Below are 27,089 nucleotides of genomic sequence, written 5' to 3' on the forward strand. Positions count from 1 at the left end.
AAGCTTTAAGGCACAAGCTTTCCCAGACCCGACGAAGGGCATTTTGTACTCTAAAGCTTGTCTAATATCTGTCCTAGCTATATAGTTGGTTCAGTAAAAGATATTACTGACCAGGTCTTTCTTCTAGAAAATTTAAGGATATTTTTGTTGGTGGTAGCTGACTCCTCTTTTCCTCATCATAGGCATGGGTAAAGTTAAAGGAACTCATGGCTCACATCAAAGGGATCAGCTCTCTGCCCTATTTTAAACTAGTTTAAGAGGAAGAGAGACTATGTTTTTAGCAGCTGAGGAAGGTGCTGCCCTAGTTTATGGCATGTCACCCCTGTGCACTGTACAGAACAGCACATTCATTTGCTAAGTTATGGCCAAAGTTATGGTTTCTCTTTTCCCTGAAAAGGTTGAAGAAAACTATTCAATCTTTTTGTGAATTGATTCTTCTGAAAAATGATTCAGTTTGACATTGTTACTGATGTTTGAACAATTAATTTGGTCCCTCTGATGAACTTGATGGGTTCCCCTGCTTCAAAGGACAGAGGATGTTCAGCTGGCTATGGCAGAAAGTTTGATCTAGGTTTTCCAAAGTTTGAGGATGGATATTTGATCTGGGACCTGCCTTTGAGCCACCTCTTGTAACATCAGGAAACCTCTAAGGAGTCTGGAAGATGAATAGTGAAATTGCTACTCGACTGCCATTGCTCTAAGCAGGAATCCAGATATGATGGGATGTTGCTGTGATCCATTACAACAAATCCTATGAAAGGGTTCAGCTATAATCTTAACCTTTTTTGGAAACTAGGGCTGGGAGGGTAGGGTTTAAAGGTTACTAGATGGCTTTGTTAAGTAAAAACGGGTTGGACTGGGATTGTTTATGGTGTTGTGAGACAGATTTGGGGTTGTAATACACACATCTACAGCATTCTAAGATGGACTTGAATGAAATGGAACGTAAAACTAACCACTGATTTCCAAAGCATTTTCAATGGGTTCAGGAATCAAACTCCTATCAAATTCAGTGGATGTCAAATTGACTTAACACCTGGGGCAGAAGAAGCCATATGCTGATCCTCGTCTGTTTCCAGTATTAACAAATGATCCAGAAATAGCACCCCCCAACCTTGACTTGTCAGCTAAAAATCCTGCAGTCCATTTTTTCCTCATGAGGATAGTCCCGTGCCTGGTCACTAAATCCTTTCTGTGGGCAAAACCTAGTGATATGCCCCCTTTCTCCACCCCTGAAACATATCACAAAATAATAAAAGATGTACTGTAGATCTCTCTTTAGGAATGTTTTTGAAGTTTTCACTGGCTGCGGGCTTTTGAGGGAAAGAAAAGGCTTATATCCTGCCTCCAATTAATGCTATTAATGATTCACAGCACACTGTCGTATGTGTGGTGTGTTTTAATTAAATCAGAGGAGACATGATTTGGACAGGATTTAAGGTTCACTTTGAAAGTTATTAAAGAAATTGACACTGTTTGCTCTTTGGATGTTCCTGGGAGCATCTGGTTAGATTATAATCCCGTGCAGCTAATGAAATAATGCCCATTCCAAAATACCTCAGGGTAATAATAACCAAATAACACTCCAACACTGAGGGACTGAGCTGTTCATTAACCTATGTGATGCAAGATTGTATCTGGAGGCCCCATACTTGACACATTTAAGCTAAGTGAAGCAATGAAATAAAGACAAGCTCTGCTCTAGATTTGGATTGTATCAGGTTACTTTTGGGGGAACAACCCATTTCTGAGTTACAGGATGAAAACTAGCTAGGGTAAATTGCTATAGATCCAGGGATTTGAGCTGATCTACCACAGTTTTTGCCAGCTGAGGACCTGCCTACTAGGTCATTTGCAGCATTTAGCAGTGTATCCAGATTTGGATATTATCCACCTCTAAAGTTCAAGGATATTAGGACTGCAGTTTTTGGTACAACCCCATCTCTGTAATATGTCCTAATAAAAAACATGCTTCTTTGGGTTTCTGTTTGTGTGTGTGCTGGGATCAGTTGTTCCAGCAGTGGATTACAGTTTTACAAAAAAGCAAACACAGCACTTGGAGTAGAACCTCAAACATAGCACACTCATGTCTGCTATCAGCGTGAGGGCACAGGCGCACAGCAACATTATGGATAGGCCTCACATTTAATAATATTTATTTTTAAAGTTTATGCTGGTTTGTGTACTCTGCAATATAAGGACAGGTGTGTGCATATTGTGAGCAAACAGCAGGCTATGGCAGAAAGTTTGACCTAGGTTTTCCAAAGTTTGATGATGGATATTTGATCTCAGACCTATCTTTGAGCCACCTCTTGTAATATCAGGAAACCTCTAAGGAGTCTGGAAGATGAATAGTGAAATTACTACTTTGCCAGGTGCATTATAGGTTGTTTGCCTTTTTCTGAAACATCAGGCTTTAAGCCATTGCTCTAGGCAGGAACCCTTAGGCCATCTGCTCTTTTGGGTGTTCTGCTCCTGTTTTGTTTGTGTCATGCCTGTCTCATTCCTGATACTACTAGAAGCACGTTTAATATTAACCCCAAAAAGCTTAAATAAATTATAGCATTTGGATCATGACACTGCATAGCTTAGTACCTAATCGCCATGTACAAGGTTAACCTACAGAAATAGTGCTCAGTTTTAGCCCCATGGTCCAGATGAATGGTATGGGGCCAGTCTGCAGGCCAGATTGGACCTCATGCCACTCCCATGCACTAAGTTCAGACCCTGTGCTGACTCTTTCCAGCTAGGATTGGGGCCCGGGGCCCTGCAACACCTCTGCCTTGCTGGGGGCCTTACACTGCCTCCACACAGCTGGAATAAGGCCCTGGGGACCTGCTCTGCCTCTATCCAGCTGGGATCAGATGTGGGGACCTGCACCACCCACAGTCAGTAATATTGGGCTCCAGGGCCCAATGCTACCTCTGCCTGGCTGGTATCAAACACCGGGGACCTTTGGAGCACCTGCCTGGCCCTTCTACACCAGGATCAGGTCCTATGCACCTGATCTACTGTGCAGGACCTCCCCACAGATTTTGGGGAGTCCCATGGGCCAGATGACATGGTGCCAGGGGCCGGATCTGCCCATGGACTGGGGCTTGAGTAACCTTGGCCTATATAGTATAGCTGCCTGCGATGATTTAGGAGTGGCACACGCTGGGCAGGGGCTGGACTAATGACCCAGGAAATGATTAACCCAGTGACCCAAGCCTATGATTCTATCATTGAAATATTTTAAAGCATAAAAAACATTATGGCCCATTATTGTGCCCAGAGTGAAATGAACCCGCTTTTTGACTCTTTTGAATCTTTTACCCCAAATAATTAACTTTTGTATCAGAACTGTTATTGAAATTGGTAGAGAATTTTTTGTTTGGGTTATTTTAAACCATGAGGTAAAGTGGCAAATCTGGAGTCTGAAAAAATTAATGTAGGAACAGAACAATGGAAATGAGGCAAGTCCAATCAGGTGTCTGTAAGTGCTGTACTTTTAATATTAAATCAGAAATTTTCTGGTTTTATTATAAGCACCTAAAGCACCAGTAGGAAACTTAGGATTGGAAAAGAGCCTCTTGGACCATCAAGCTAACTTGCCCTCATTTACTAGAAATCATTTGTCCAAGGAAGCCCCAAGATCACCTATTCCAATCCCTCTCTCACAGGGTTTTGGCTCCGTTGTGTACGGTGATGTGCATACTGTAGTTATATAGCACCACTTAGATATCACTCACCCCACTTCAAATTCACATGTAGGGTAAAAGACACCAGGCAGAAAACAGAGAGATTTTGAAAATGGCCACTGAAAATATTGGACAAGTCTAAAGAATGTTATCAGGATACTTTTGCAAGAATTGCTTTCACTGAAAGAGGTGGAACGTGGAAATATGATCAACGGTAGTGATCAAGTAGGGAACTGAATTAGAAACTAGAATTAGAATTAGAGGCAAGTCCAGTTCTGTGTATTTGCGGGGTCTGCTCCCTTTTGGGGTCTCTGGCATGCCAGCTGGAGGAGCTCCAGGCCACAGTCCACAGACTGCGTGCCATCAGGGACTGTGAGCAGGAGATAGACTCCTACTGCCAGGCCCTTCTCCCCCGGGAGGCAGAGGGTAGATCACAGTCTCCCTCCAGGCCAGAGGAGGACTCTGGGACCTCCTGCTGTGTCCAGCCAGGGGCATGGACCAAGGTGGTCAAGGGCCCTAAGGCCCGCCGCACCAAGGCCCGACCCCCGCCACAACTGAGCAACAGGTATGCACCTCTTGCTGCCCCAGCAGAGCCTGCTGAGTTGCCGGCCCCCACAGGCAACATGGGCCCAACTGCAACTCCCGCCCCTGCTCTCCCCAAGACAAAACGTAAGGTGTTTGTTGTGGGAGACTCCCTCCTGAGGGGGACGGAGGGGCCAATCTGCCACCCTGACCCCTTAGCCCGGCAAGTCTGCTGCTTCCCAGGGGCCCGCATCCGGGACATTGCAGAGAGGATCCCCAAGCTCCTCAAACCCACAGACCGCTATCCCATGCTCCTTTTTCATGTGGGCACCAATGACACAGCTCGGAGCACTCCCAGCCAGGTCATGAGGCGCTACAGGGATTTGGGAGCGGGGCTTAAGGGTCTGGGGGCACAGGTGGTGTTCTCGTCGATCCTCCCAGTCTCAGGCTATGGGCTGAGAAGGGACAGGAGGATCTATGTGGTCAACCAAAGACTGCGGCGCTGGTGTCTTCAGGAAGGCTTTGGCTTTCATGACCACAGCCCGCTCTTTGGCGAGAGAGGCAGCGAGCTGCTGGGAAGAGATGGTCTCCACCTCTCTCCCCTAGGGAGGAGGCTCTTCTCAGCCAGACTGGCTGACCTGCTCCACCGGGCTTTAAACTAAGCCCGCTGGGGGACGGGGGGACTACCGCCACTGCTGGCCCGCTGAACAATCCTTGCAAAGCCAGCGGATCATGGCACTCAAGGGAGCCCACCCCAGCCCCAGCCCTGGTAAAATCTGTGGGCAAGGAAGGAGCCCCCCAGGGGGCGCTTGCCTGCCTGTACACAAATGCCAGGAGCTTGGGGAATAAGCAGGAGGAGCTCATCCTCCTGCTCAGTGCAAACAATTACGATGTCATAGGGATCAGGGAGACCTGGTGGGACTCCACCCATGACTGGACCACGGGGATAGATGGCTATACCCTGTACAGGAGGGATCGTGTAGAGAAAAGGGGCAGGGGTGTAGCTCTCTATGTTAAGGAAAGCTACGCGTCCCTGCAAGCCGATATTGGTGACCAGGGTGGACGGCTGGAGACCCTCTGGGTTAAAATCCGTGGGGAACACGGCACAGGGGACACAATGGTGGGAGTCTATTACAGACCTCCCACCCAAAGTCCTGAGCTAGACCAGGAGTTTGCCCAGGAACTGGCTGAGGCAGCTTGCTCCAGGACCATGGTTGTCATGGGTGACTTCAATTACCCAGACATCTCGTGGGAGGATCGCTCAGCAAAATCTGAGCGGTCGCAGAGCTTCCTCTCGTGCGTGGATGACCTCTACCTGACTCAAGAAGTCTATGGGCCAACGAGAGGCAAAGCGCTGCTCGACCTGGTGCTGGCTACTGGGGAGGACCTAGTCGGCGACCTAGTGATCGATGGGAAGCTGGGTGACAGCGACCACGAGCTGATCACCTTCACCATCCGCCGAAAAGCTGGCAAGTCGGTCAGCAACACGCAAGTCCTTGACTTCAGGAAAGCCGACTTTGACAAGCTCAGAAGGCTTGTCAGTGAGGCCCTAAGGGACTGTGACCACAGGGAGAGGGGAGTTCAAGAAGAGTGGTTGCTCCTCAAGGGAGCGATCCTCAATGCACAAACTAAGTCTATTCCATCTCGGAGGAAAGGCAGCAAGAGGGCACAACAGCCCCCCTGGCTCTCCAGGGACCTAGCAGACCTCCTGAGGCTAAAAAGAAAGGCCTACAAAGGATGGAGGATGGGAGTCACCTCCAAGGAGGATTATTCTGCACTGGTCCGGTCCTGTAGGGAGCAGACCAGGAAAGCCAAGGCTGCAACTGAACTCCAGCTAGCTTTGAGCATCAAGGACAATAAAAAGTCCTTTTTCAGATATGTGGGGAGCCGGAGGAAAAGCAGGGGCAACGTTGGACCCCTGCTGAACCAGATGGGGCAACTGACAACTGATGCCCAGGAAAAAGCCAACCTATTAAATAGGTACTTTGCGTCGGTCTTTCATCAGCCCTATGGGATGCCCGTGCCTGCTACAGGGCCGGGAAGTCCGGGTGAGGGTGAACCCCTGCCCTCCATTAATGCTGACTTTGTGAAGGAACATCTTGAGAAGCTGGATACCTTCAAGTCAGCCGGCCCTGACAATCTTCACCCCAGGGTACTCAAGGAGCTGGCGAGCATCATAGCCCAGCCTCTAGCGTGGATCTTTGAAAACTCTTGGCGCTCTGGTGTAGTGCCCGAAGACTGGAAGAAGGCCAACGTGGTGCCTATCTTCAAGAAAGGGAGGAAAGTGGATCCGGCTAACTATAGGCCCATCAGCCTGACTTCTATCCCGGGGAAGATCTTAGAAAAGTTTATTAAGGAGGCCATCCTTAATGGACTGGCTGACGCCAACATCTTAAGGGATAGCCAGCACGGGTTTGTTGCAGGTAGGTCTTGCTTGACCAATCTCATTTCCTTCTACGACCAGGTGACCTATCACCTGGACAAGGGAGATGAGATTGATGTCATATATCTTGACTTCAAAAAAGCCTTCGATCTGGTGTCCCATGATCGTCTCTTGGAGAAACTGGCCAATTGTCGCCTTGGGTCCCCCACGATCCACTGGCTGGAAAATTGGCTCCGGGGTCGGACCCAGAGGGTAGTAATTGATGGAAGTCACTCATCGTGGTGTCCTGTGACCAGTGGGGTCCCCCAGGGCTCTGTCCTTGGACCCATACTGTTCAACATCTTCATTAACGATGTGGACACTGGAGTCAGAAGCGGACTGGCCAAGTTTGCCGATGACACCAAACTTTGGGGCAAAGCATCCACTCCAGAAGACAGGCGGGTGATCCAGACTGACCTGGACAGGCTCAGCAAGTGGGCGGATGAGAATCTGATGGTGTTCAACGCCGATAAATGCAAGGTTCTCCACCTTGGGAAAAAAAACCCGCAGCATCCTTATGGGCTCGGCAGTGCTATGTTGGTTAGCACTATGGAAGAAAGAGACTTGGGGGTCATCATTGACCACAAGATGAACATGAGCCTGCAATGCGATGCTGCAGCTAGTAAAGCGACCAAAACGCTGGCTTGCATCCATAGATGCTTCTCAAGCAAATCCCGGGACGTCATTCTCCCCCTGTACTCGGCCTTAGTGAGGCCACAGCTGGAGTACTGCGTCCAATTTTGGGCTCCACAATTCAAAAAGGATGTGGAGAAGCTTGAGAGAGTCCAGAGAAGAGCCACGCGCATGATCAGAGGTCAGGGAAGCAGACCCTACGATGACAGGCTGAGAGCCCTGGGGCTCTTTAGCCTGGAAAAGCGCAGGCTCAGGGGTGATCTGATGGCCACCTACAAGTTTATCAGGGGTGATCACCAGTATCTAGGGGAACGTTTGTTCACCAGAGCGCCCCAAGGGATGACGAGGACGAATGGTCACAAACTACTTCAAGATCGTTTCAGGCTGGACATAAGGAAGAATTTCTTTACTGTCCGAGCCCCCAAGGTCTGGAACAGCCTGCCGCTGGAGGTTGTTCAAGCGCCTTCATTGAACACCTTCAAGATGAAACTGGATGCTTATCTTGCTGGGATCCTATGACCCCAGCTGACGTCCTGCCCTTTGGGCGGGGGGCTGGACTCGATGATCTTCCGAGGTCCCTTCCAGCCCTAATGTCTATGAAATCTATGTATTTAAAGGGGGGAAAAAAGTACAATGCACCTGAAATTTAGTGGTAATCTCAGTGTTCATGTCCTTGTAGCAGACTAATACCTGATTTACCAGGGACTATATTGTTGTAGTGGCTCTCCCAACAGACCTACCAGTTAGACAGCAAGCTGTATACAGAACAGAATCAGGCCCACAAAGAAAACATACATTTAATCAATAGCGTGTTGGAAAATTGTGGATGGTAAGTTGCTTTCTGCTCCTAACAAAAATGTAAATTATTACTGACATTTTTGCAAGTTTATTATGCAGTCAGAAATCAGGTTTTTTTTCTTTCTCCCCAAAAAGCAAAAAGGGGAGACCAAAAGGAGAATTCTTGTCTTAAAAGAACCAAAATTTAACATATTCATTATGAAAAAGCCCCAGACTTTTCTTGAACAATTCAAGCAAGGCAATATATATGTCTCAGTTGAACATTTTTACAGAAAAATACAATTTAAAAAAGCTTATTTTAACTGTTTTGCCAAGGAGAAAAAGCACTGAACATTTCACATACTTGGCTGGCCCCTGCATGCCTGGAAAACTGTCACATGCACAGTGTCTGCACAAAGCTGTTGTAGTGTACTTCATGGGAATGCCACGCAAAACAGACAGCTTTTCTACAAAAAACCCCCAAACTTTTATTTATGCTGGAGATGTCCCCATAGGCCTGTTTTAATTGTTCTTAGAGTGGAAAAATGAGGAATGCTCCAGTTCTTGATCCCCACTGTAATAGATCATGACTGTTATTCTGTTTTGCCTTGGGGGATAGGAATTTTTTTCCTTGCTCTTTGAGGAATCATAGACAATAGAAGGGGTCTCAGGAGGTCATCTAGTCCAACCTCCTGCTCAAAGCAGGACAAACCCCAGCTAGATCATCCCAGCCAAGGCTTTGTCTACCTGGGTCTTTAAAACCTCCAAGGATGGAGATTCCACAACTTCTCTGGGTAACCTGTTCCAGTGCTTTACTACCCTCCTCATGAGAAAGTTTTTCCTAATCTCTAACCTAAACTTCCCTTGCTGCAATTTGAGACCATTGCTCCTTGTTCTGTCATCTGCTACCACTGAGAACAGTCTCACTCCATCCTCTTTGGAACCACCCTTAAGGTAGTAGAAGGCTGCTACGAAACCCCCTTTAGTCTTTTCTTCTCCAGACTAAATAAATTCAGGGCCCTCAGCCTCTTCTCAGAAGTCATGCTCCCCAGCCCCCTTACCATTTTTTTTGCCCTCCACTGGACTCTCTCCAGTGATTTAATTGTGTCATGCTGCACACGTGTGCAGGTTTTTTATGATTTAAATGAGTTTGCAACATTTCAAACTAAACCACATCCTCATGTAGTTTAGTTTGCAACATAGCTATTTGTAATATTGCAGCCTTTGATAGCTCACCCCCCTGCTGCAGGAGAGGTGGGCTGAAGGCAGAAATAATGAGGTGGCCAATCCTATTTTTTTTTTTTTTTTGTGGAACCTGCAGTGTCTCCTGTGGCCAGGGGGTAAGCTGCTGGTAGGCCAAGTGACCCCTGAGCTGTGGAGGGCCCCAGTCCTTCCTTCTGCATTGGTGGTGCCCCCTGGGGTCACCCAGTTGGGCTGCTAATATTTTACTATTTAATATTATATATAATATTTTAATATTTAGCCCACTGAGTTTGTAAACTTCAACAAAAGTCATGTACGTGGCTTCATTATTATAAATTCATATCACTGCACACAAAGTGTGTGGAACATGAATTTGCTGTTTACAGTGGTCTAAGGTCACGTAGGCAGAAGTGAAAAAAAGTAAGAAAAAGGAAAATAGGAGCTGGCTTTTGAGGATGCTTTGTATCACTGAGATCTTTGATAGACTATAGAATAGTAATTGCAAGGAATTTATACAAGCTCTGTCACTAGAGATAAAAACAGGTCTAAAATCATTTCAGAAAACTGGCAGTAAGCCAGTGGTTCTCAACCTTTTTAGACTCAAGTTACCACCTAGCAAATGCCAGCTCTTAGCTTTCACTTGTTTCTTGACTATGGAAAAATAATAGAGCAATTTTTCTCTTACAAAGAGCTCAAAAAGACCATGACAGGTCAGAATGTTTTTGACACTCTGGGTTCCTAACTGAAATCTCTGGGTTTATTTTGTGAATTTTTTAGATGTTTGCCCACCTGCATATGGTAATATTGTGAGGCACCCTGTAGTACACTTAGAATGGCACCCTGGTTGAGGATCACTGCATTATGTGATAACTGAGGATGGACTAGATGGCCCAATGTCTTTCCAGTGTCTGACACCTATGATTTAAAGACACTGTGATCATATGATTCAGACAAAGCTGTAGTATTCAAGCTGCTTCAGAGTACCATTTATATATGCTCCCTGACAAACAACCACCACCCCAAACCAAATCTCTTAGGAGAGTTGGCTTAAACCCTTTCTTACTCTTTCTAAACTGGCTAAATTGAGATCCAGGCAGTTAACAGTGTCAGGGTCTTTCAGGTAAGACTTTAAAAGCCAGCATTCCCTCTCTTCTATGAAGACACAACAAAGTCTGGTATCTTTTTCTTTCATGAAAAGCAAGCCAATGTTTCTGTCCTTTCAGTGGAGTTTAACAACTCCCTTTTTCCTGCAAAATGCCAGTAGCTTTTTTAAGTTGTCTAAAATGGCTCAGTACAGACAGTCAAAAATCCTGAGGCTGAATTGATTTAGTCTTTAAAAGTGAGTATAAGACGCAGAGATTAAACTGAGAGACAATTCACTTTTGATTCAGAAAACGCAGCCACATGCCTGCAGTGTCTCAGGCCAGAAGCTGGGGAGTGCTAGAGTATGGCTCTCTGGCATGTAGCCAGCATGGGCTGTGTGTTTGCTTCCTCTTCCTGTTGCCCCCAAGGTCTCTGGGAGTTGCAGTCCAGAATCACAGTAGCAGGACTGGGCAGAGTTTCTCATCACTTCCTCTTCCTGCTTCCAAGTGCCTCTGGGATGTGTAGTCCAAAGTCATAGCTATCAGTAAGTGTTTAGCAGGCCATGGCAGCTCTGTACTCAGGGGGAAAGGGAAGTTCAACCCCCTTCCCAGGCCCCAGCTGGGGTTTGCCTGTGGGGGGCAGTCCCTGTTTCCCCCCTGCAACCCTTCTCTACTGGAGCAGACTGTGCAACCCAGCCCAGGGCTAGAAAGCATGCTGGGATGCTGGGGGACTGTGATTTCACTTGAGTCAGGAAGGGGTCTGGGACAGAGGTTTCATCAACCAGTTTGACCCAAATCAGTTAAGTCTGATACTACATTCAACCAGGTTTATCTTAAATCAGTTTCAGCCATTTTGAAACTGGTTTATGTGCACTGAACTTCTGTTCTGTTACAGGTTTAAACCAGTGTCTGATTACTTAAACTGTTTTTGTATAACTTCTGTCCCTAGACAATATGTCAACTCTTTTTGGAGCAGTGGCACACAGGAAGGAAGGAGGCATAGTACTTAAGTGTGCAGTAATTCTGAAACAGTCAGCTGCTTTTCTATAAGGTATTTACCTTTCAATTCCAAGTGGCCAAATACTGGAAAAGAAGGAAATATCAAGCTAATAAAACAGAAATAAATAGAATTACACGTCTGAGGATTGGAATAAGATGTCTGTGATTAGGATATGATCACTGAAGCCCTCTGCTTGTAGAAGTGGCCAAAAAAAAGGGGGGAGGTAAATTTTGATTGATCTTTAAGTGTCCTCTAATATTCCCTCTCTCTTAGGATGCTAAGATGCTGCAGTTTGGACTGGTAGAAGCTTGCTAGTAGCTGGGCCTGTTGGAAGGCCCTCCTGACCCAATCCTTCCTTACAGTTTAGGCAAGTTCAAAGACGATGGCATCATGTTGCAGTTCCTTCTGTCACTGTAGCAAACAGATAAGGAATTTCCCAGGATTATTTGACCTGGATTAATTGGGATGGATCATTCCCAGTGCCCCTGCTTCCTCCGTTAGGGTTTAATTAGCTCCTTCTTTTTCTTGTTTCTTGATAGAGTGCCCTGGAGTAAATCATTGATTCCATTATGTCACAGTAGAGTGCAAAAAACTAGGTTCCAAGAGGCATGCCTCTTGTCCTAACACTTTGTGTGCTTTCGATGTGTCAATACATTATTTAACTTGCTGGGGGAGAGTCCATTTGTCTTCGCATTGTTCTGCTTGCAGTCCCTTCACCTCACATCCAGAAAAGAGCTCTAGCTGTGATGTGGGAAGTACTAAGCCTTTGGCTTTGATGTGAAGGGGTCTGTAAGCATTGGAAAAAAAAAATTCAGCTCTAGCCCTTCTAAAATAATAGGTTAACAAGACTGGCAAGCTCCTGGCATAGGGGTCAACTTCCATGACTGGAAGCAATCTTAATGTGCCAGTGCCTATGAATCCTTTGACACGAGAACCAACCGAGAATAAATATTTGGCCTCACAAGTATCAACCTCTACTGAAAGAGCCATTCTTTGAGAGAATACGCTACAGGATCCAGCGCTTCCAGTTCTGCATGTTGACGTTCAAAGGAGCTCTTGTAATACTCAGGGCTGCACAGCTGTAGATGGCAAAGGCTTTATCACAAAGTTACTCATTTCAAACCTCATGCAGCACAGATACTTTGTTCTTGGTGCTTAGAGCTAAAAGAAAGATGCATAAGGTAGTGGGGCTTGGTTTTTTTCACATGGAAAGAAAAAATATACAAACAAAAAACCAAACCCCCACCCCCACACACAAGGCTCAACACATTTCCTTAGCTATATAAAAAGTCCCAGTGCTCCCAGAACATATGAACTTTCCTCAGGTATTCCTAAGAAAATATGTACCATCTCTTTTTTAAATCTTTTTCTTTAACAAGTTATTGTACTTGAAGGTAGTTATCCCTCATGTAGGGATTATGACGGGTATTGGCAGGATGGGAAGTACAACCAGAGTGTGGCTATATCTGTCTGTTTTGCAAGACAATAGAATTAATATCATTACACTAAGTGGCCATACATACACTTTAAAAATTGAAAATTGCTGAAGACAGAAAGAAACATTCTCCTAAAAAAGTGCAAGTGAATTATCCTTCACTAGAACGATCTTGTTTTATTCACTCCTCTTTGTACAGATAGACAGAACTTTTCTTTCAGAAGGAAGTTATTAAAAAGTGGTTACAGCAGTAGCAGTCCTGCTGGAACACCGCATAAAACAATGCTCTTTTTCCTTAGGCAGATAGACCTTATAACCTCATCATGGATGTAGCTTCATATGCACACCTAAAAATGAAGCCTGTACAACAGTTACTAGCAAAACAGTATATAGCAAATATGAAATTGGACTAAGTAATGCAGTGTCCTCAAAGCAGTTGCATTTGTCTATCCAGCCATCCCAGTCTCCTGGGAGGCTTCCAGTCTGTACTAAAAGAATTTGACAAATTGCGCTGATTGTAATTTCTGGGTGGAGGAAAAATATGCCGTTTCAGTGTTGTAGAATTAGCCGTAATAAGTCCTTGTTCCCTCATCAAAATGATGGAGTGGTTCAAGTAGTTCCCAGCAATATTAAAGTAATATCTCATGTGCACAGCTATTTCAGCCATCTGTGTCAAAGAGGCCATAGCTCTGTGAAACCAGGGTATAGTGCACCAAATTTCTCCTATAAATCTCTACTGAGCAGGCAAAGGCATATACTGGCACAGATTTACACGATTAGCATGAATCATCACTCAAGAACTCAGTAGCGAGTGACATCTTCTCCCTGTGGGGTATCCAGAGAGAGAGATCTATTAGCCACAAACCAAATGTTACTGGCTTTTCTCTAGAGCAGGAGCAGACAGCCAGTCGGTAGTGTATGTGTTTCTTCTAGGCTAGGGGGTAAACCGTATCTGTGTGCTCCACCCATTTCCTCTCACTCACAGAGTTCTTAGGAAAATCAAGACAGCAAAGCCTGAAGTTATTTTGCTTACTCCGGCCTGGGTTTGGAAGCAGCATTTCTCAGATCTACTGCAGACTCATCAGAAGGGATTTATCCCTGTCTTCCTGAAATTGCAAGCCTCTTGACCCACCAAAGCAATGGGATTTGCCTTCTGGAGTCAGACTCTCCACTTGATGGCATGGGACTTTGAAATACATAAAACTATCCCATGTGGAATAAGCACAGGAAATTCTGGTAACCTCCAGGAAATGGCCAACTTGTGTGTGTTCCAATCTGCCGTGCAGAAAGTCCTGCTTGCGATTGCCTAATAAAGATATCTAGCCAGCTTCAGTTTTTATTCAGCTCATGCTGGAGCGCTTGCTTCATTTGAAACCCTTGAGACTCCTATATCCTCTGTGCATTCTTGTTTTTTTTCTGTTTTTAATCTTCGTCTAATGAAAGAGTGAATTTAACTCTTTCTGGAATCTCTTAATTATATTACAGCTAATAAACTTCTGTCATCTGGTTAGAGAACTGAGACCTTGGTTTAATACTTCATGAAGCTTCTCTTCTAAGCAGTCTTTCAGTTAGGGTGGCTTTTATTGATGTTGTTATATTTACTTGAGTGAGCAAAATACAAGACCTTCCCCTTATAGGATTTTACAAATGTCAGTGATCCTTCAGCCACACCTGAAATGTCTCCCCAAGGTGGTAACAAAATTCCATTTTAAATAATCCATAAACTTGCCCTTATTTTTCCATAGGCCTCACTTTTACTCATCCAGGGGAAGTTAAACCACATGTCTCAAACATAACAGCATAAACCTTCTATTACAAAAAAAGTCCCCTACGATAATTGCCTCTTATAGGGAAAAGTGTAAAGGGCAAGCAGTCACATTGCTGTGCCTTTCTATACAAGCTGCCCTCGGGATTGAAGAGTGCGATAGACATGTGTTTGTTTCTTCTCCAGAAGGGCTTGGTGCTGCTCACTCAGTTAAAACCAAGTCTGTTTCCAGGATAGGGTGGCCATCATAGAGGACCATTCTGGTTTTCTGCTACTCTGTCCTCTGTCGATATGAAACTGGATGCCTTTACGTCCTCTATTTTTCTCTTGAAGACAATAAAATTAATGTCATTACACTAAGTGGCTATACACTTTAAAAATCCCAAACTGCTGAAGACAGAAAGAAAAATTTTCCTAAAAAAGTGCAAGTGAATTATCCTTCCCTAGAACTACCTTGTTTCATTCACTCCTCTTTGTACAGACAGACAGAACTTTTCTTTCAGGAGGAAGTGATTCAAAAATGGTTACAGCAGTAGCAGTCCTGCTGGAACACTACATAAAACAATGCTCTACTGATTGAAGAGAAAAATAGAGCACATAAAGGTGTCTGGTTTCATATCAGTAGAGGACAAAAGACAACCAGCCTGTCCTCTGATGGCCAGATCCAGGGCCTATCTCAGACTATTCCCATATTAGAAGTCTGTCAAGCTCCATTTGCATTTTCACAAAACATTATTCCTTTATTCTGGCATCTGATCAGATGCACAGTATGATAAAGGAGTATTACAATGTATTTAATTAGGCCCCTGCCAAAGGGAGGAATTCTACTTTGCTAATCTCCTGAACAGGAAAGTACTGAGGACACTTGGAAAAAATAAAAGTTACTTGCCTGTAACCATAGTTCTTTGAAAAAGACTGCATATTCACATTCCCTGCCCACCTTTCCCTTTTCCTCAGGATCCTAATGTCCACAGTAGATCAGAGGAGGTTGTGAAAGAAAGTGGGATGAATGGTAGGCTGAGCTACCACTTTCCTAATCCCCCCATGTCATTATGAAATGTTGTACATTGTGGCTCACAATGTCAAGTGCATCTGCCACATGTAAGAGCCAATGGATGGTTAAGTCAGGGTTTTGTGCATGAGCTCATGCACAGGGAATCAGTGTCTTTATCTCCCCAAGGTATAAATGGGCGTAGCTCTGTTGAGGAAATCTGCTCTACCAGTTTCCATGGTGACAGATGTGGCCTTAAGTATGCAAAAAGTTTGAGCCAGTGTCTTGTGTTATCAGTGGCTCAACCTTTTATGAGGTACCATACAGCAGCTGCTTTGCACAATTAATATTATGCAGTTAAAAAGGGAGAATTTTAGAGGTAAATTATAATGATGTTGCATTTGAAGTTTGATCTGAACACGGATTAATACCCTGCTCTTATGAAAAGTGTTGGGGATATTCTAATACTTCTTGACAATGAGAACATTAATTCTGTGACCCATTTGAAAGTGTTTTTTTGCTAGCTTTAGCAGAAAGGAGTTTCTTTGTGCTAACTCAAAAGTAAGGGTGCCACTTATTGGATAAACCTGACTGCTTCCTGAAGCACCAAGTGGATTTTCCATCCAAGTACTGAGCACACCCACTCTTGTTTTAACAAGCTCAGAGCCTGGGATATAACGGCACTACACAGTAAGCTTGTTTCAGTGTGTTCACATGCTGCATACTGTGCTAGCTCAGAGGGTTGTGAGAACTGAGCATGTGAACTCATGGTTGATGATGGTATCTCAAAGTATGTGCATTTGTTGGAATGTTTAGATTTCACTGCAGTCCTGTTTTTTTCTGACAAATGCTTCAGTCATCTCTGGGAAAAAATATGGTCAAACTCTTGACTTCACTGGGGATTGCAGCTGCTTCACATCTCTCAGGATTTGTTCCCACGTGGAAACTGATCTCTGGCTTTTTTGGTAGCCTTATTCACATTGATCTTTGAGGAACTGGCCTGGGTGTGACTGTTTGTTTTTATATACTTATACAGTGATTTCCAGAGGATGGAGGACTCTTTCATGGACCACTGTTTTATATTCATTCCTCTCCCCGCATACAAACTGTACTGAGTTGTGTGATTCTCCTGCAAGCAGATATTTGTGAATAATCACACCCTTTTGTACTGTGTATTTCATTCTGACTCCTCTGGGCTCAGATAGTGCATGGAAACAAAAGTAATATTTTGTGAAAACTGTGAAAAACTGGCATTTGTTTTATGGATGATATCTTTTATCTGGCAGCTGGGAAACCCACAGCATGTTGAAACTTTAAGTAAAAAGCCAAAACATCATGAAGGGGATATGTCAGAGGGAATACAGCAACAACAACAACAACAAAAATTCTGAATCATATGATCACAGTGCGGAGGGAAGGAGGGTGGAGAAGACAGGATAGACAATGAGCCTGACATTAATCAAATTCAGACTGCCATCTCAGAAGCTAAGAGGCCAACCAAATAGTTAACCTGTAGAGTGGAAAGAACATCCACTGAATCTCACATGCCTAAAAGGATAATGACATTTTTACTATCTCATTCCACGCCCTGCTCATCCGTCCATTTGCTCACTGAAGCTGGCAGCAGTTTGCACTGATTCATACACTTCAGACATGATCAGCCGCTTGCACTGCATACAGAACTTAAACCGCCTTTCCAAGTGAGTTCCCAGTTTTTGTCATTGATATTTTTTGTAGCTTTTAGCTTCTCAGTTTGATTCAGGAAATGCTGGATGATTGCGATGGGGAAGGAATAATAGTAAGCTGCAGTGTGAAAGGAGCTGGTTGAAATGAGAACAAACACTGGATGTGTACTTTTTTTTTTGTCTGTTAGTTGTTTTTGCAGCTTCTTGTAGGGGGGAAAGCCCCCTTCACCTTGCTGTAATTGCATGTAGACTTATTTCTGCATCTCTCTCTGGTCCAAAATGCAAGACTTAAAATGCTTTGCTTGGAAGCAGTATTCTAAACTCTCAGTTATTCCTGAGAACCAGGTACTGATTAGAATTGCTGTTAATGAGAAGTTTTCAAAAGCTGCAGTTTATGTGGAAATTGGTCATGTATACTGGATTACATAAAGAGTCCTCATGGCATAATCTGTCTTGAAGGTAGGAGGGAAGGGAGGAAGAAAATTAATAGGATTACATGATGTTTCCTAAGAATTGTCCAATAACATTTCCCAGTATTATTTGCGTCCTCTACTTGGTCCTGTTTGCTTAAAAAGTGAAAGGCAAGATATCAATCTCTGTCTGTGTGAAGTGCAATGAACTGATACTCAATGGATAGGCTTTGTTTGTTATCACATGAGAAAAGGTTTTAAAAAATGAGTGATCATTTTGGTTGCCTTCATTTTTGAAGTGTCCAGCAAGAAATGCCTTTGGGGTGCCTGATATTCAGAAGCTCAGCACATTCTGAAAATCAGTCCTCTTTTAAGATCCCTGGTTGGGAATCTGAACTCCTGAAGCTTTTTTGATTTGATTAAAAATAAAAATGAGCTCAATCCTCAGGGCTTAATGTAGTTATTTTGCACTACATCTTCTGTGGAATCTGCCTGTAGAAGCATTGTGGCCAACCCTGTGAGGATTACCACATTTCAAGGGAGATCCACCAGTGGCATAGAGCCAGCCTAGATGTTTCTCTACTGATGGTGTGAGGGGGGGGGGAAGTAGGTAGGATGCACCTATGTTGCATTTTTTGCCACTTTGGTGTCATTTGGTGGAAACATATGCAACTGAGAACTTTGGTAGTTGTTGGATACTCCGAGGAACTGGCGATGTATGCAAGGGCTCTGATGTGAAGTACTGGAAACGCTCTTTGCACCCTGCTTCAAACCTGATCTTCGATTTACGTGCCAGGTTTTGCCCATTACTTTGGGACTTATGGTAAACTGGTTCCCTTTGAGACCTATTTACACTGTTGGAGTAATGAAAATGAGTGTCAGACCAATGGAAAGTAACACTGACAGACATATGGGGCTATGGGGCTAGGGACAAACATTCAAAAAGCCTAAGCCTGAATTGATTTAGTCTTTGTAGGCTAGTCTAACCTGGCTATGCTAAATCACTTTGTAACTGCACAGACATCCCAGACATACAGGCACATGCCTGCAGTGGCTTAGGCTAGAAACCAGGGGGCACTAGAGAAGCCCCCCCCTCCCTTGCACAGTGCTGAGGGGGGAGGGGTGTAGCCAGGCCCTGGCAAGACACTTTGATTAGGGAGGGGTTCCCCTGCCTTCTGAACAGCTCAGCAGGGAATTGATAACAGTGTTTATCAGCCCTAACTCAGTGTTTATCACCTCACTAAGAAAACAACAGAGGGATTGTGACAGGGGGCCTCCTGGGGCCGAACTCTGTGGCCCGCCCACCTGTCACTGTGACAGCAGGCCTACTCAGGGCCGAGCTCTTCGTGGCCCGCCCACCTGTCTCTGGGCAACCGCCCGCTTATCTCGCCCGCCACGCCTTTGATGATAATTGATCCATATGTTGATGTCAATTAAGCGGGAGGCTGCCCATTGTAATGCCCCGATGCCAAGGGGCGCTCTGCGGCTCCGACCTCCCCTAATACCGCAGCCCAAGCCTCGCAGATGGCATCTCGGTGTTAACACTGTCACCGGCCCCACACTGGGCCCCAGAATCGTCCTAACAGGACCCCTCTCTGATCCTTCCTATCAGGTGGCCACTCCGCCTTCATCCGGGCTACCTAGCCCCCCCAAAGCCTTGTTCCCCTCTCGGGTGTGGTTCCCCCAGGACCTTTGGCCCCTTACCCCAGCCCACCTCCAGGCCAGTTGGGGCCCCAGGCCCCCAGCTCTTGGGCGTCCCTCACGGTGGACCCCCAGGCCTTTTGACCCTCTCTGGTCCTGGCCCCAGCATGGGCCAGTCGAGGGTACTATCCCCTTCGGGCTGGGTCTCTAGCCCCTCTCTCTCATCCTCGGGCCTCACCGTGCCACTACTCCCTTCCTCCTAGGAGCAACCACAGCACCATGCCCACATCACTCCCACTCTCGGGGTCCGCCCTCTCTGGGCCCCTCACAACACTGGCCCTCTGGGTCCCCCCAACAAACTCATGGTTAACCCACCCGGTGGTGGTGGGAGCTAGGGGTTAAGGCACCCCGACCCGCCGTTCACTGGGGCGATCACTGGCCTGGTATTTCCTGGGGGCTCCCGCGCCACTGAGAGCCCCACCAGACCACCCACTCCCGGCAGGGTGCAGTTTCAGGTCATGCCCAGGACCAGGAGCCTCCTGCCAACCCCTTGCAGCTCCCCCTTACCTCCAGGGTCATTCACAGCAGCCCTGCAGCCAGGTGATGTTGCTGCCTGACCTCCCGCAGCCAAACTGCCTTGTTTATATAAGCAGCCTAAGCCTCAAAATGGCTGCCCTAATCAGGCACCTGGAGGCTGCCAGCTCCAGGCCCTTAAAGTGGCAGAGACACCCTGTGCTCTGCCACAGGGATATTACCAGCTACCTGTTGATTCTTCCTTTGTCCCGTTTGCCACAGCAGGGACCACAGCCAGCATATGGTCTCCTAGCTAATGCTGAGAGGTGTCTGTAAGGCAGAGGGGATGGGGGAGGAGGGGAGCAAGGACGCCTGTAGTCTGTGTCGAGCTGCAGCCAGGGAGCAGAGGGGAGGGGCCAGCTCTGCTGTGGAGCAGAGAGCCCCACCCAGCCCAGAGAGCATGCCGGGATGCTGGAGGAGTCCAGTCTATCTTAAACCAGCAAGGGGTTTTGGACAGACATTGCATAAACTGGTTTGACCCAAATCAGTTAAGTCTGATACTACATTTACCCAGGTTTATCTCAAACTGGTTTCAGCCATTTTTAAACTGGTATATGCACTGAACATCTGTTCTGTTACAGGTTTAAACCAGATTCTGATCATTTAAACTGGTTTATGTGTAATGCCTGTCCCTAGCCAGGAAGACTGGAAGTGAACTTTGCAAAGTGTTCTTGCTACTCCAAGGCGCATCCCCATGAATGGGAATGTGAGTTTCCCTGGGGACAGATAGCAGCTGAACTTATTTGTGCCGCTGCTACTTGTCCCCAAGCATGTTCTTGCATATGCACTCTGGCTTGCGGCAGATTTCCTTGGATAGGGTAGGGAGGTAACAAGCACCTAACCTGGCCCCAGCAGCCTTGCCCGAGGTCCTGGGGACCTGCTGGGACTTCAGCAGAGGCAGTCTGGGCACATGGAGCCTGGCTGGAAGTGGGAACGTGGCTCTGGCTAGCCAAGCTCCAGTTCCAGGTGGCACATGCTGCAACCACATGCACTGCTCTGCTTTCCTGAATCTTCTGGTGTAAAAAAAAGCCCCTGCCTCACTGCAAATTGGCAGCATGGTGAATGTGTGCAGTTTGCGGCACCACAAATGGGTTTGCAGCACCACAAGCCACACGTGCACACTCGTGGGGATGCACCCCAGTGTGCATTTAGAGTACGTCCACTGAAGTCAGTGGAATAATACCTATGCAAAATGTGGAGAGAAGGGGGAGCAATCAAGCCCCTGTGATTGCTGCATGGTCAGCTATTATGCCATAGATTACCTGCACAGAAAAGAATTCTCTACTCTTATTCTTTTGTGAATATGCATATAGACTTTGTGAACCTGTGATGACATAGTTAACCCTTTTTTTCTGACAAGATTTTTGATGAACTTATGAGCTCAGTGAGGAGGACAGCTTATGTCTTCTAACAAAGTATTGGTCTTTTCCAAAGCATTGATTTGGGTCTTCATGTTGAAATACTTTCCTTTCCAAGGCTGAGACACAATGTAGTCACTAACTCCTCATTTTTTGCCAGTGCATCTCAGTAGGACTGGGAAAAAAGGAACATAAAAAAAATCATATGTAGTTTTGCTTAGCAGGAATCTCCAGGGTAGGCAAGGAAGGCTTTGCCTTTTCTGTTTTGAATTGAATAAATATGAACTTCAGCTGCTTCCAGAGTCACATTGGCCTGTTTTGCATGGCAGGTTTTTAAGATGTTGTCTTCCCTTTCTACACAATTGTTATATTAGGGTAAGTATATTGCATTAGTCCTAAATAAGATGGATATAATCCTGTTAGCATTCAGTACACCAAAATATTAAAGCAGAATCTTTCATTATACCCACTAAATCATTCATGAGGGCTTGTAATAAACTCTTCAGAGCTTGGTTTGGATCCATAGAAGTTAATAAGTTCTTCTGTTAACTTCACTAGAGCTTGGATCAGGCCTTTAGACTGCAAGTTCCTTGGCACAGGAGCCAAGTTATTCGCCAGCAACTTTAAGCACATGTCATTTTTGCACAGGATTTATTCAGTTAATACCATATTTTCTCATATTTAACCCACACCTTTTCCCCCAAAACCTGCTGGGGAAAATTGGGGTGTGTATTATGTGTGAGAAAAAGGGGTCTCCATGGATCTAGAAATTTGATCACAGGGTTGGGGTTGGGCACAGCAATGGCAGCATTAATTTCTATAACTCTGGGAACCATGACAACTAACACTACCGCTGCTCTATGTGCCCCCCGCACCAAATTTATGGATTTGTAGGGTGCTTCACTCACCAACCACATGCTGGATCAGGCCAGCATGCAGGGCTGTTCCATGGGTCGAACTCCACGTGCTGGTTCCAGAGCCATGTGCCAGGTTGCACTTGGTGCCCTGAGTCTGTTTCTGTACACTGAGTTGGGGGCTGTGTGCCAGGTCAAGGCCTGCTGCACAGCCCTAACGCTGGTGCTCCAGATTGGGCTCGGCCTCATTGCCCACAGCCCTGAAGACCCCAGACCTCTGCCTATACTCTAAAGTAAGATGTTTTTCCTTATTGGGGCCTTCCAAAAATAGGAGGGGGGGTATTATATGCGATAAAATATGGTAAATTACATGTGCACACATTACAGCAGTAGAATTGCTTGTGACCATTTGTTTTTGATGAGTTTGATGGGTCTCTAACATAGTGAAGTTTCTTTCTGCTCCATATATAGAATCCCAGATGAAGAGAAAGAACCTTATTTGTAGAATGGGAGACAGAGGCACTTGGGAGCAGCATACTGTTGTATTGGAACCCAGGTTGCCAACAATGACACAGGCTGCATGACCTGATAAGCACCATAGTCTGACATTCCAGGTATAGGATGCCTCCTGCTCCTGCTTCTTGTTGTTTTGTGTGTTTGGTTTAAATATTGTCATCCCCTTGTTAGTCCCATTCTCACACGCTTGTCTACAAGGACAGTTGATCTGACCTTTCACTATGCTGGCAGCAGGGAGGCTTCAGCGTGGGCAGATAAGAGGCCCAAGGGTGTGGTGGGGCTTGGACTGGGAGCAGAGGCTGCAGGGAAGAAGGAGTTTGGGAGCTGAAGCAACAGGGGGGCAGGCAGCAAATGCAGCTCTGGCACTGATCTGGGTTTGGGGCTGGAGCCAGAGCCTAAGCAGTCACCTTCCCTTTGCTGCCCTGTACTCAGTTCCAAGATGAGGGGTGTTTCCCTCTGTTATATGGGGGGAAAAAGCCTCATCTTGAAATTGAGTAAATATGGTAGTATTGTTGTCATTTCTGAATGAAGTGACTATTTTCATAGGAAAGCAGGGGTGGAAGGGACCTCATGAGGTTGGTTGTCTATTGTACCCCCTGCTCAAGGCAGGATCATTCCTGACTAACCATCCCAGCCAAGTGTCTGCTCAATCTGCTCTTGAAAATATCCAGGGATGAAGAGTTCACAACTTTTCTTGGTACCCTGTTCTCATGCTTGGCCACTCTCATAATCAAAAAGTTTTTCCTAATCTTCAATCTAAATTGTGTCTGCTGCAGTTTGAAGCCATTGCTCCTAGTTCTCTCCCCTTTTGCCACATCCTCTTTATAATCACCCTTCAGGTATTTGAAGATTGTCATCATATCCCCCCCCCCCCCCCCCAAGTCTTCTCCAGACTAAATAACCCTTTCAGCCTTTCCTCGTGAGTCATGTACCCTACAACTCTAATAATTGTTGTTGTTCTCTGCTCTGTTCTTTCCAATCTGAATTTTGGGGTAGTCTAAAATGTTTCTAAATGTAACAGATTGTTTTTGTTTGAAACATTTTTCATTTCAAAATGAACCTAAATTTAAAAAGAATTTCATAACCCAAAAACAAAATATTTTTGTTCTGGGTTGGACCAAAGCAAAAGAGATGTATGTGTATAAGTGTGTGTGTGTTGTTTGCTATGCTAAGATAGCAGCAAACATCTGAAAAAAAAATTCCAGTATTGTTCAACTCCAAACCGTTTTCTTTTCTGTACAATCTGTGTCCTACTGTTCTGCACATGCAGCACTGGAAATGTGTCCTTCTAGTGACTGTACATCAGTGGAGGACTGAGGACAGCAACACTCCCTTTGCCCTGCCATTCTCTAGCTCTTGTCTATCTGGCACACCTCCAAGCTCCTCTATGGGATGGAGAGCACCTATGCCAGCTGTGGCAGTGAAGGTTTCCATTCATTATGCCATTTGAGTGCCTTAAAATAAATTTGGAAAATCCAAACTTGTACATTTAAAATGTCTCCTTCTCTGGACTTCTACCAGTACCTTCTGAATACTGAAATAAAGAGATTTAAATCTCTGTGTTGCTGTTCCTTTTATGTGTGTATGTGTGTGTGTGATTGTTTTGCACCCTAAACTTCAACCAGCCAAGGTTTACACATGTATCTGTTCTGTGTTGCTAGTATTTCTTCTTTGCACTAATACTGTAGTTTCTGTTCAGTCTGGATTTCCAGCAGAGGAAACTTGTTGAAAATAAAAATAAAAATTTCATTATGTGTTGCTGTTATGTTTTTATTTGTTAAGGCTCTCACTTTGTAAACTCTAATGACCATGGGCAAGCACACTAATTTCAGTAAGGCTGCTCACATGTGTAGGTGTTGCAGGATTGGTGATATCGTTGCATCTGTGTCTAATATTAGCAGTTATAAGTTCTTGCTCCCTGCTCCCGCTTCTAACTTTTCATTGTATGAACTCTGTGATAAAATTTGGAGCCCAAACTAAACTGATGTTATCTCTTTAATTTGAAGCTCAGCCTTTTTATTCTCCTCCCTTGTTTTTTTATTAGTAGCTTTTTATTTGTGCTGATGTACAGCACATATTATTAAAACAACTAGTAAGGCCAGAACTGTACTATGTGGAGATTGTCCTAATAAGGGAAAAAAACAGCTCTTTTTGGTGATGTAAGAGAAATCAGGCAGTGGATCATTTTTTTGCTGATTGAGAAGGATAAGGTGTGGTTTGGCAGGTATTGCATTGGTTTGGCTAGTTGCTGACATAGTTAATCTCTGTACAGTTCAAATCTCTTGCAGAGCAGAGCATCAGGAAGATCTTCCCCCACCTCCTCTCCATCCTCCTTATGAAGCTTAGCATTGCCATAAAATCAGACTGCATGTCCTAATGAGAGGTTTATACAAATCTAACACAGTGCCATACTGTATTCACTTTTGAAGAAAATCTAGGCCTACCTCCTTGAGCATGTTTAAACACAATTTTCCATATGACTCATTATGTATCTAATGCATTAAAAGTAATTTTCCAAGCTGTCAATAATTAGAATATTCAGATGCTAGTCACAAACATTACAGTCTTGTTTTTCCTCCCTCAGGGAAGACTGCAGTGACTCTACTCAACAGTATACTGTTGATTATTGTTCAGCTGTTGTTCTTTCTTTTCAAAATGCTTGTAATTGTCCCTGTGAGTTACACTTATTTTAATAATTAAATATCTAGATTTAAATGTGTCTGCTCATGCCAGTGTACATCTGAAGCCTATTGTATTACTGTAGCTTAATCCAAAACTGAGTGTAAAAACTGGTATCTTTTCTTTCTATAGCTCCATTTTTGGTTTACTGATTGAAATTTTGAGCATGGTCTTTGGCCCACTTTGTGTGGCTCATTAACAGAATGGAATTTTAAACTCACCTTAAGAAAGCTGTTGAAGATTCCCCTTGTGAAAGGAATCCAGCGCTTGTGTACAGTACAAGAGACACTTTTGAGGTGGGCCAAGATTAAGAAGGGAATATCTCAGGAGCAGATGTGATAACTTCACTAATATAGTGACCTTGGGAGGCTGTCAACTACCAGCACAAATTGGAGCAGTCCTCAGGTTGTTCTAACTGGACTGAGGGCCAGTGTATCAGCTGGCAGCCCAGGGTTAGTAGGCAAGCAGAGACATGGCATTCTTTTAGATCCTCTCTCAGTGCCTTAAGCTTCGATCTGGTGCAGATCAAAGACCTACCGCTTTGTATTTATGAAGAGTCATAGTTAAAGTAATGAATCAATAAATGTCTAAATTTCACTGGCTTTTAACTATTTTTTCTGCTTGGAAAAAGCTTTCTTGTGTCTCTCACTTCCTCATACTGCTTTTCTTTTTCCATTTAATAATTTTAGCATATGTGCCCTGCTATCTTGAGATTAGTTTATTATAGGCAGAGAATGAAAGATAAATCTGAATGATAATAAAGCAGAAGAGAAAAATAAGCAGTATCTGTAAAAGGGATGGATGAACCATTTCATGTAAAACAAAGCACATGCTCACACATGCCCCTGATACACTGGAACTATTTTACAGTTTTCTGGACTAGTATGTCAACAGGGCTCTTCCAATCTGTGCAGAATTTAAATTAAAATTGACTGCAAAAGAAACCTTTTGAATGTGATGTAACATACTGCTATCATCCTGAGTGTGTGCATAGAGTTAGCTCTAAGAGTAATTATTTCAACTGCCCTCCTCATTTGAAGATTTTGATTTTGGAGCTGAATTATACCAGTAACTAATAACCTCACTAATATGTTATTAATAACCTGCCCAATAAAAATGAATGGGTATTTTAACATTGATCATTTTAGTGGGTATTTTTGATCTTTTGGAGATACAATGTCATCATCTTTTTTTTTGTTTCTTTGGGTTGACGGTAACAAGCATGAAGTCAGTCAGAAGGCAGGATGAAAAATGTGTACACATGCACACATAGAGTTTCCTTCCCCAAGCCTCAAAATTCAATAGTTTAGTTTTGTTGTTTTCTTTCTATCTTTATTTATCTTTGTGTTAACTTCCTCTTTAATATTTCCAGATATTAACGAGAAGCCAACAAAACACAGACTCCTGCTAGAAAGTCTACCCCAAAATAATTTAAAGTTAGGGGAGATATTTAAATAAGCAGTTGACCCTGTCCTCTGAATCTTTCCAGGATCATTATTAAGGAGGCAGACAGGTGATTTTGCAGGCTTATTGCAGCAGAGCCCCCACCATATCTATGATTACTAGCCACTAATTGGTTGAGAGGGCTGTCTATCATATGGCCCCACCCCTTGCCACTGCTGATTGGTGGGGAGGGGTAGGGCCACATAACAGGCAGTGCTCTCAGCCAGTCAGTGGCGAGGGGCAGGGACAGTAGCCATCTTGGCTGCTCCCCTTTGTCCTGGATACTCTCCTCCCTTACCCCCTGGCAGGCTGTGTGGCTGGGTTGTAGTGGCCATGAGGACTACTGGATCCCACTAGGGAGCCAGCAGTTTATTTTTAAGAAGTTTCTTTTTTTTCGATTTTGTGGACAATGCCTGATAT

General features: G+C 44.7%; 1 protein-coding gene across 8 annotated transcripts in view; it reads left to right on the plus strand.

The window, feature by feature from the left end:
- The window catches only part of CALD1 (caldesmon 1), a 367,827-nt gene that overhangs the window by 271,448 nt on the left and 69,290 nt on the right, over nucleotides 1-27,089 (plus strand). The window contains exon 1 of one of the 8 annotated variants that reach the window (XM_059726537.1): nucleotides 17,136-17,210. The exons of the other annotated variants lie outside the window; for them this stretch is intronic. Coding sequence (XP_059582520.1) covers nucleotides 17,164-17,210 — 47 coding nt within the window. The 5' untranslated portion in view covers nucleotides 17,136-17,163. Of the gene's footprint in view, nucleotides 1-17,135; nucleotides 17,211-27,089 lie in introns of those variants that run through there. 8 annotated transcript variants of the gene reach the window in all.

This window comes from Alligator mississippiensis, chromosome 4, assembly GCF_030867095.1.
Source record: "Alligator mississippiensis isolate rAllMis1 chromosome 4, rAllMis1, whole genome shotgun sequence".
NCBI classification, from domain to species: Eukaryota; Metazoa; Chordata; order Crocodylia; family Alligatoridae; genus Alligator; species Alligator mississippiensis.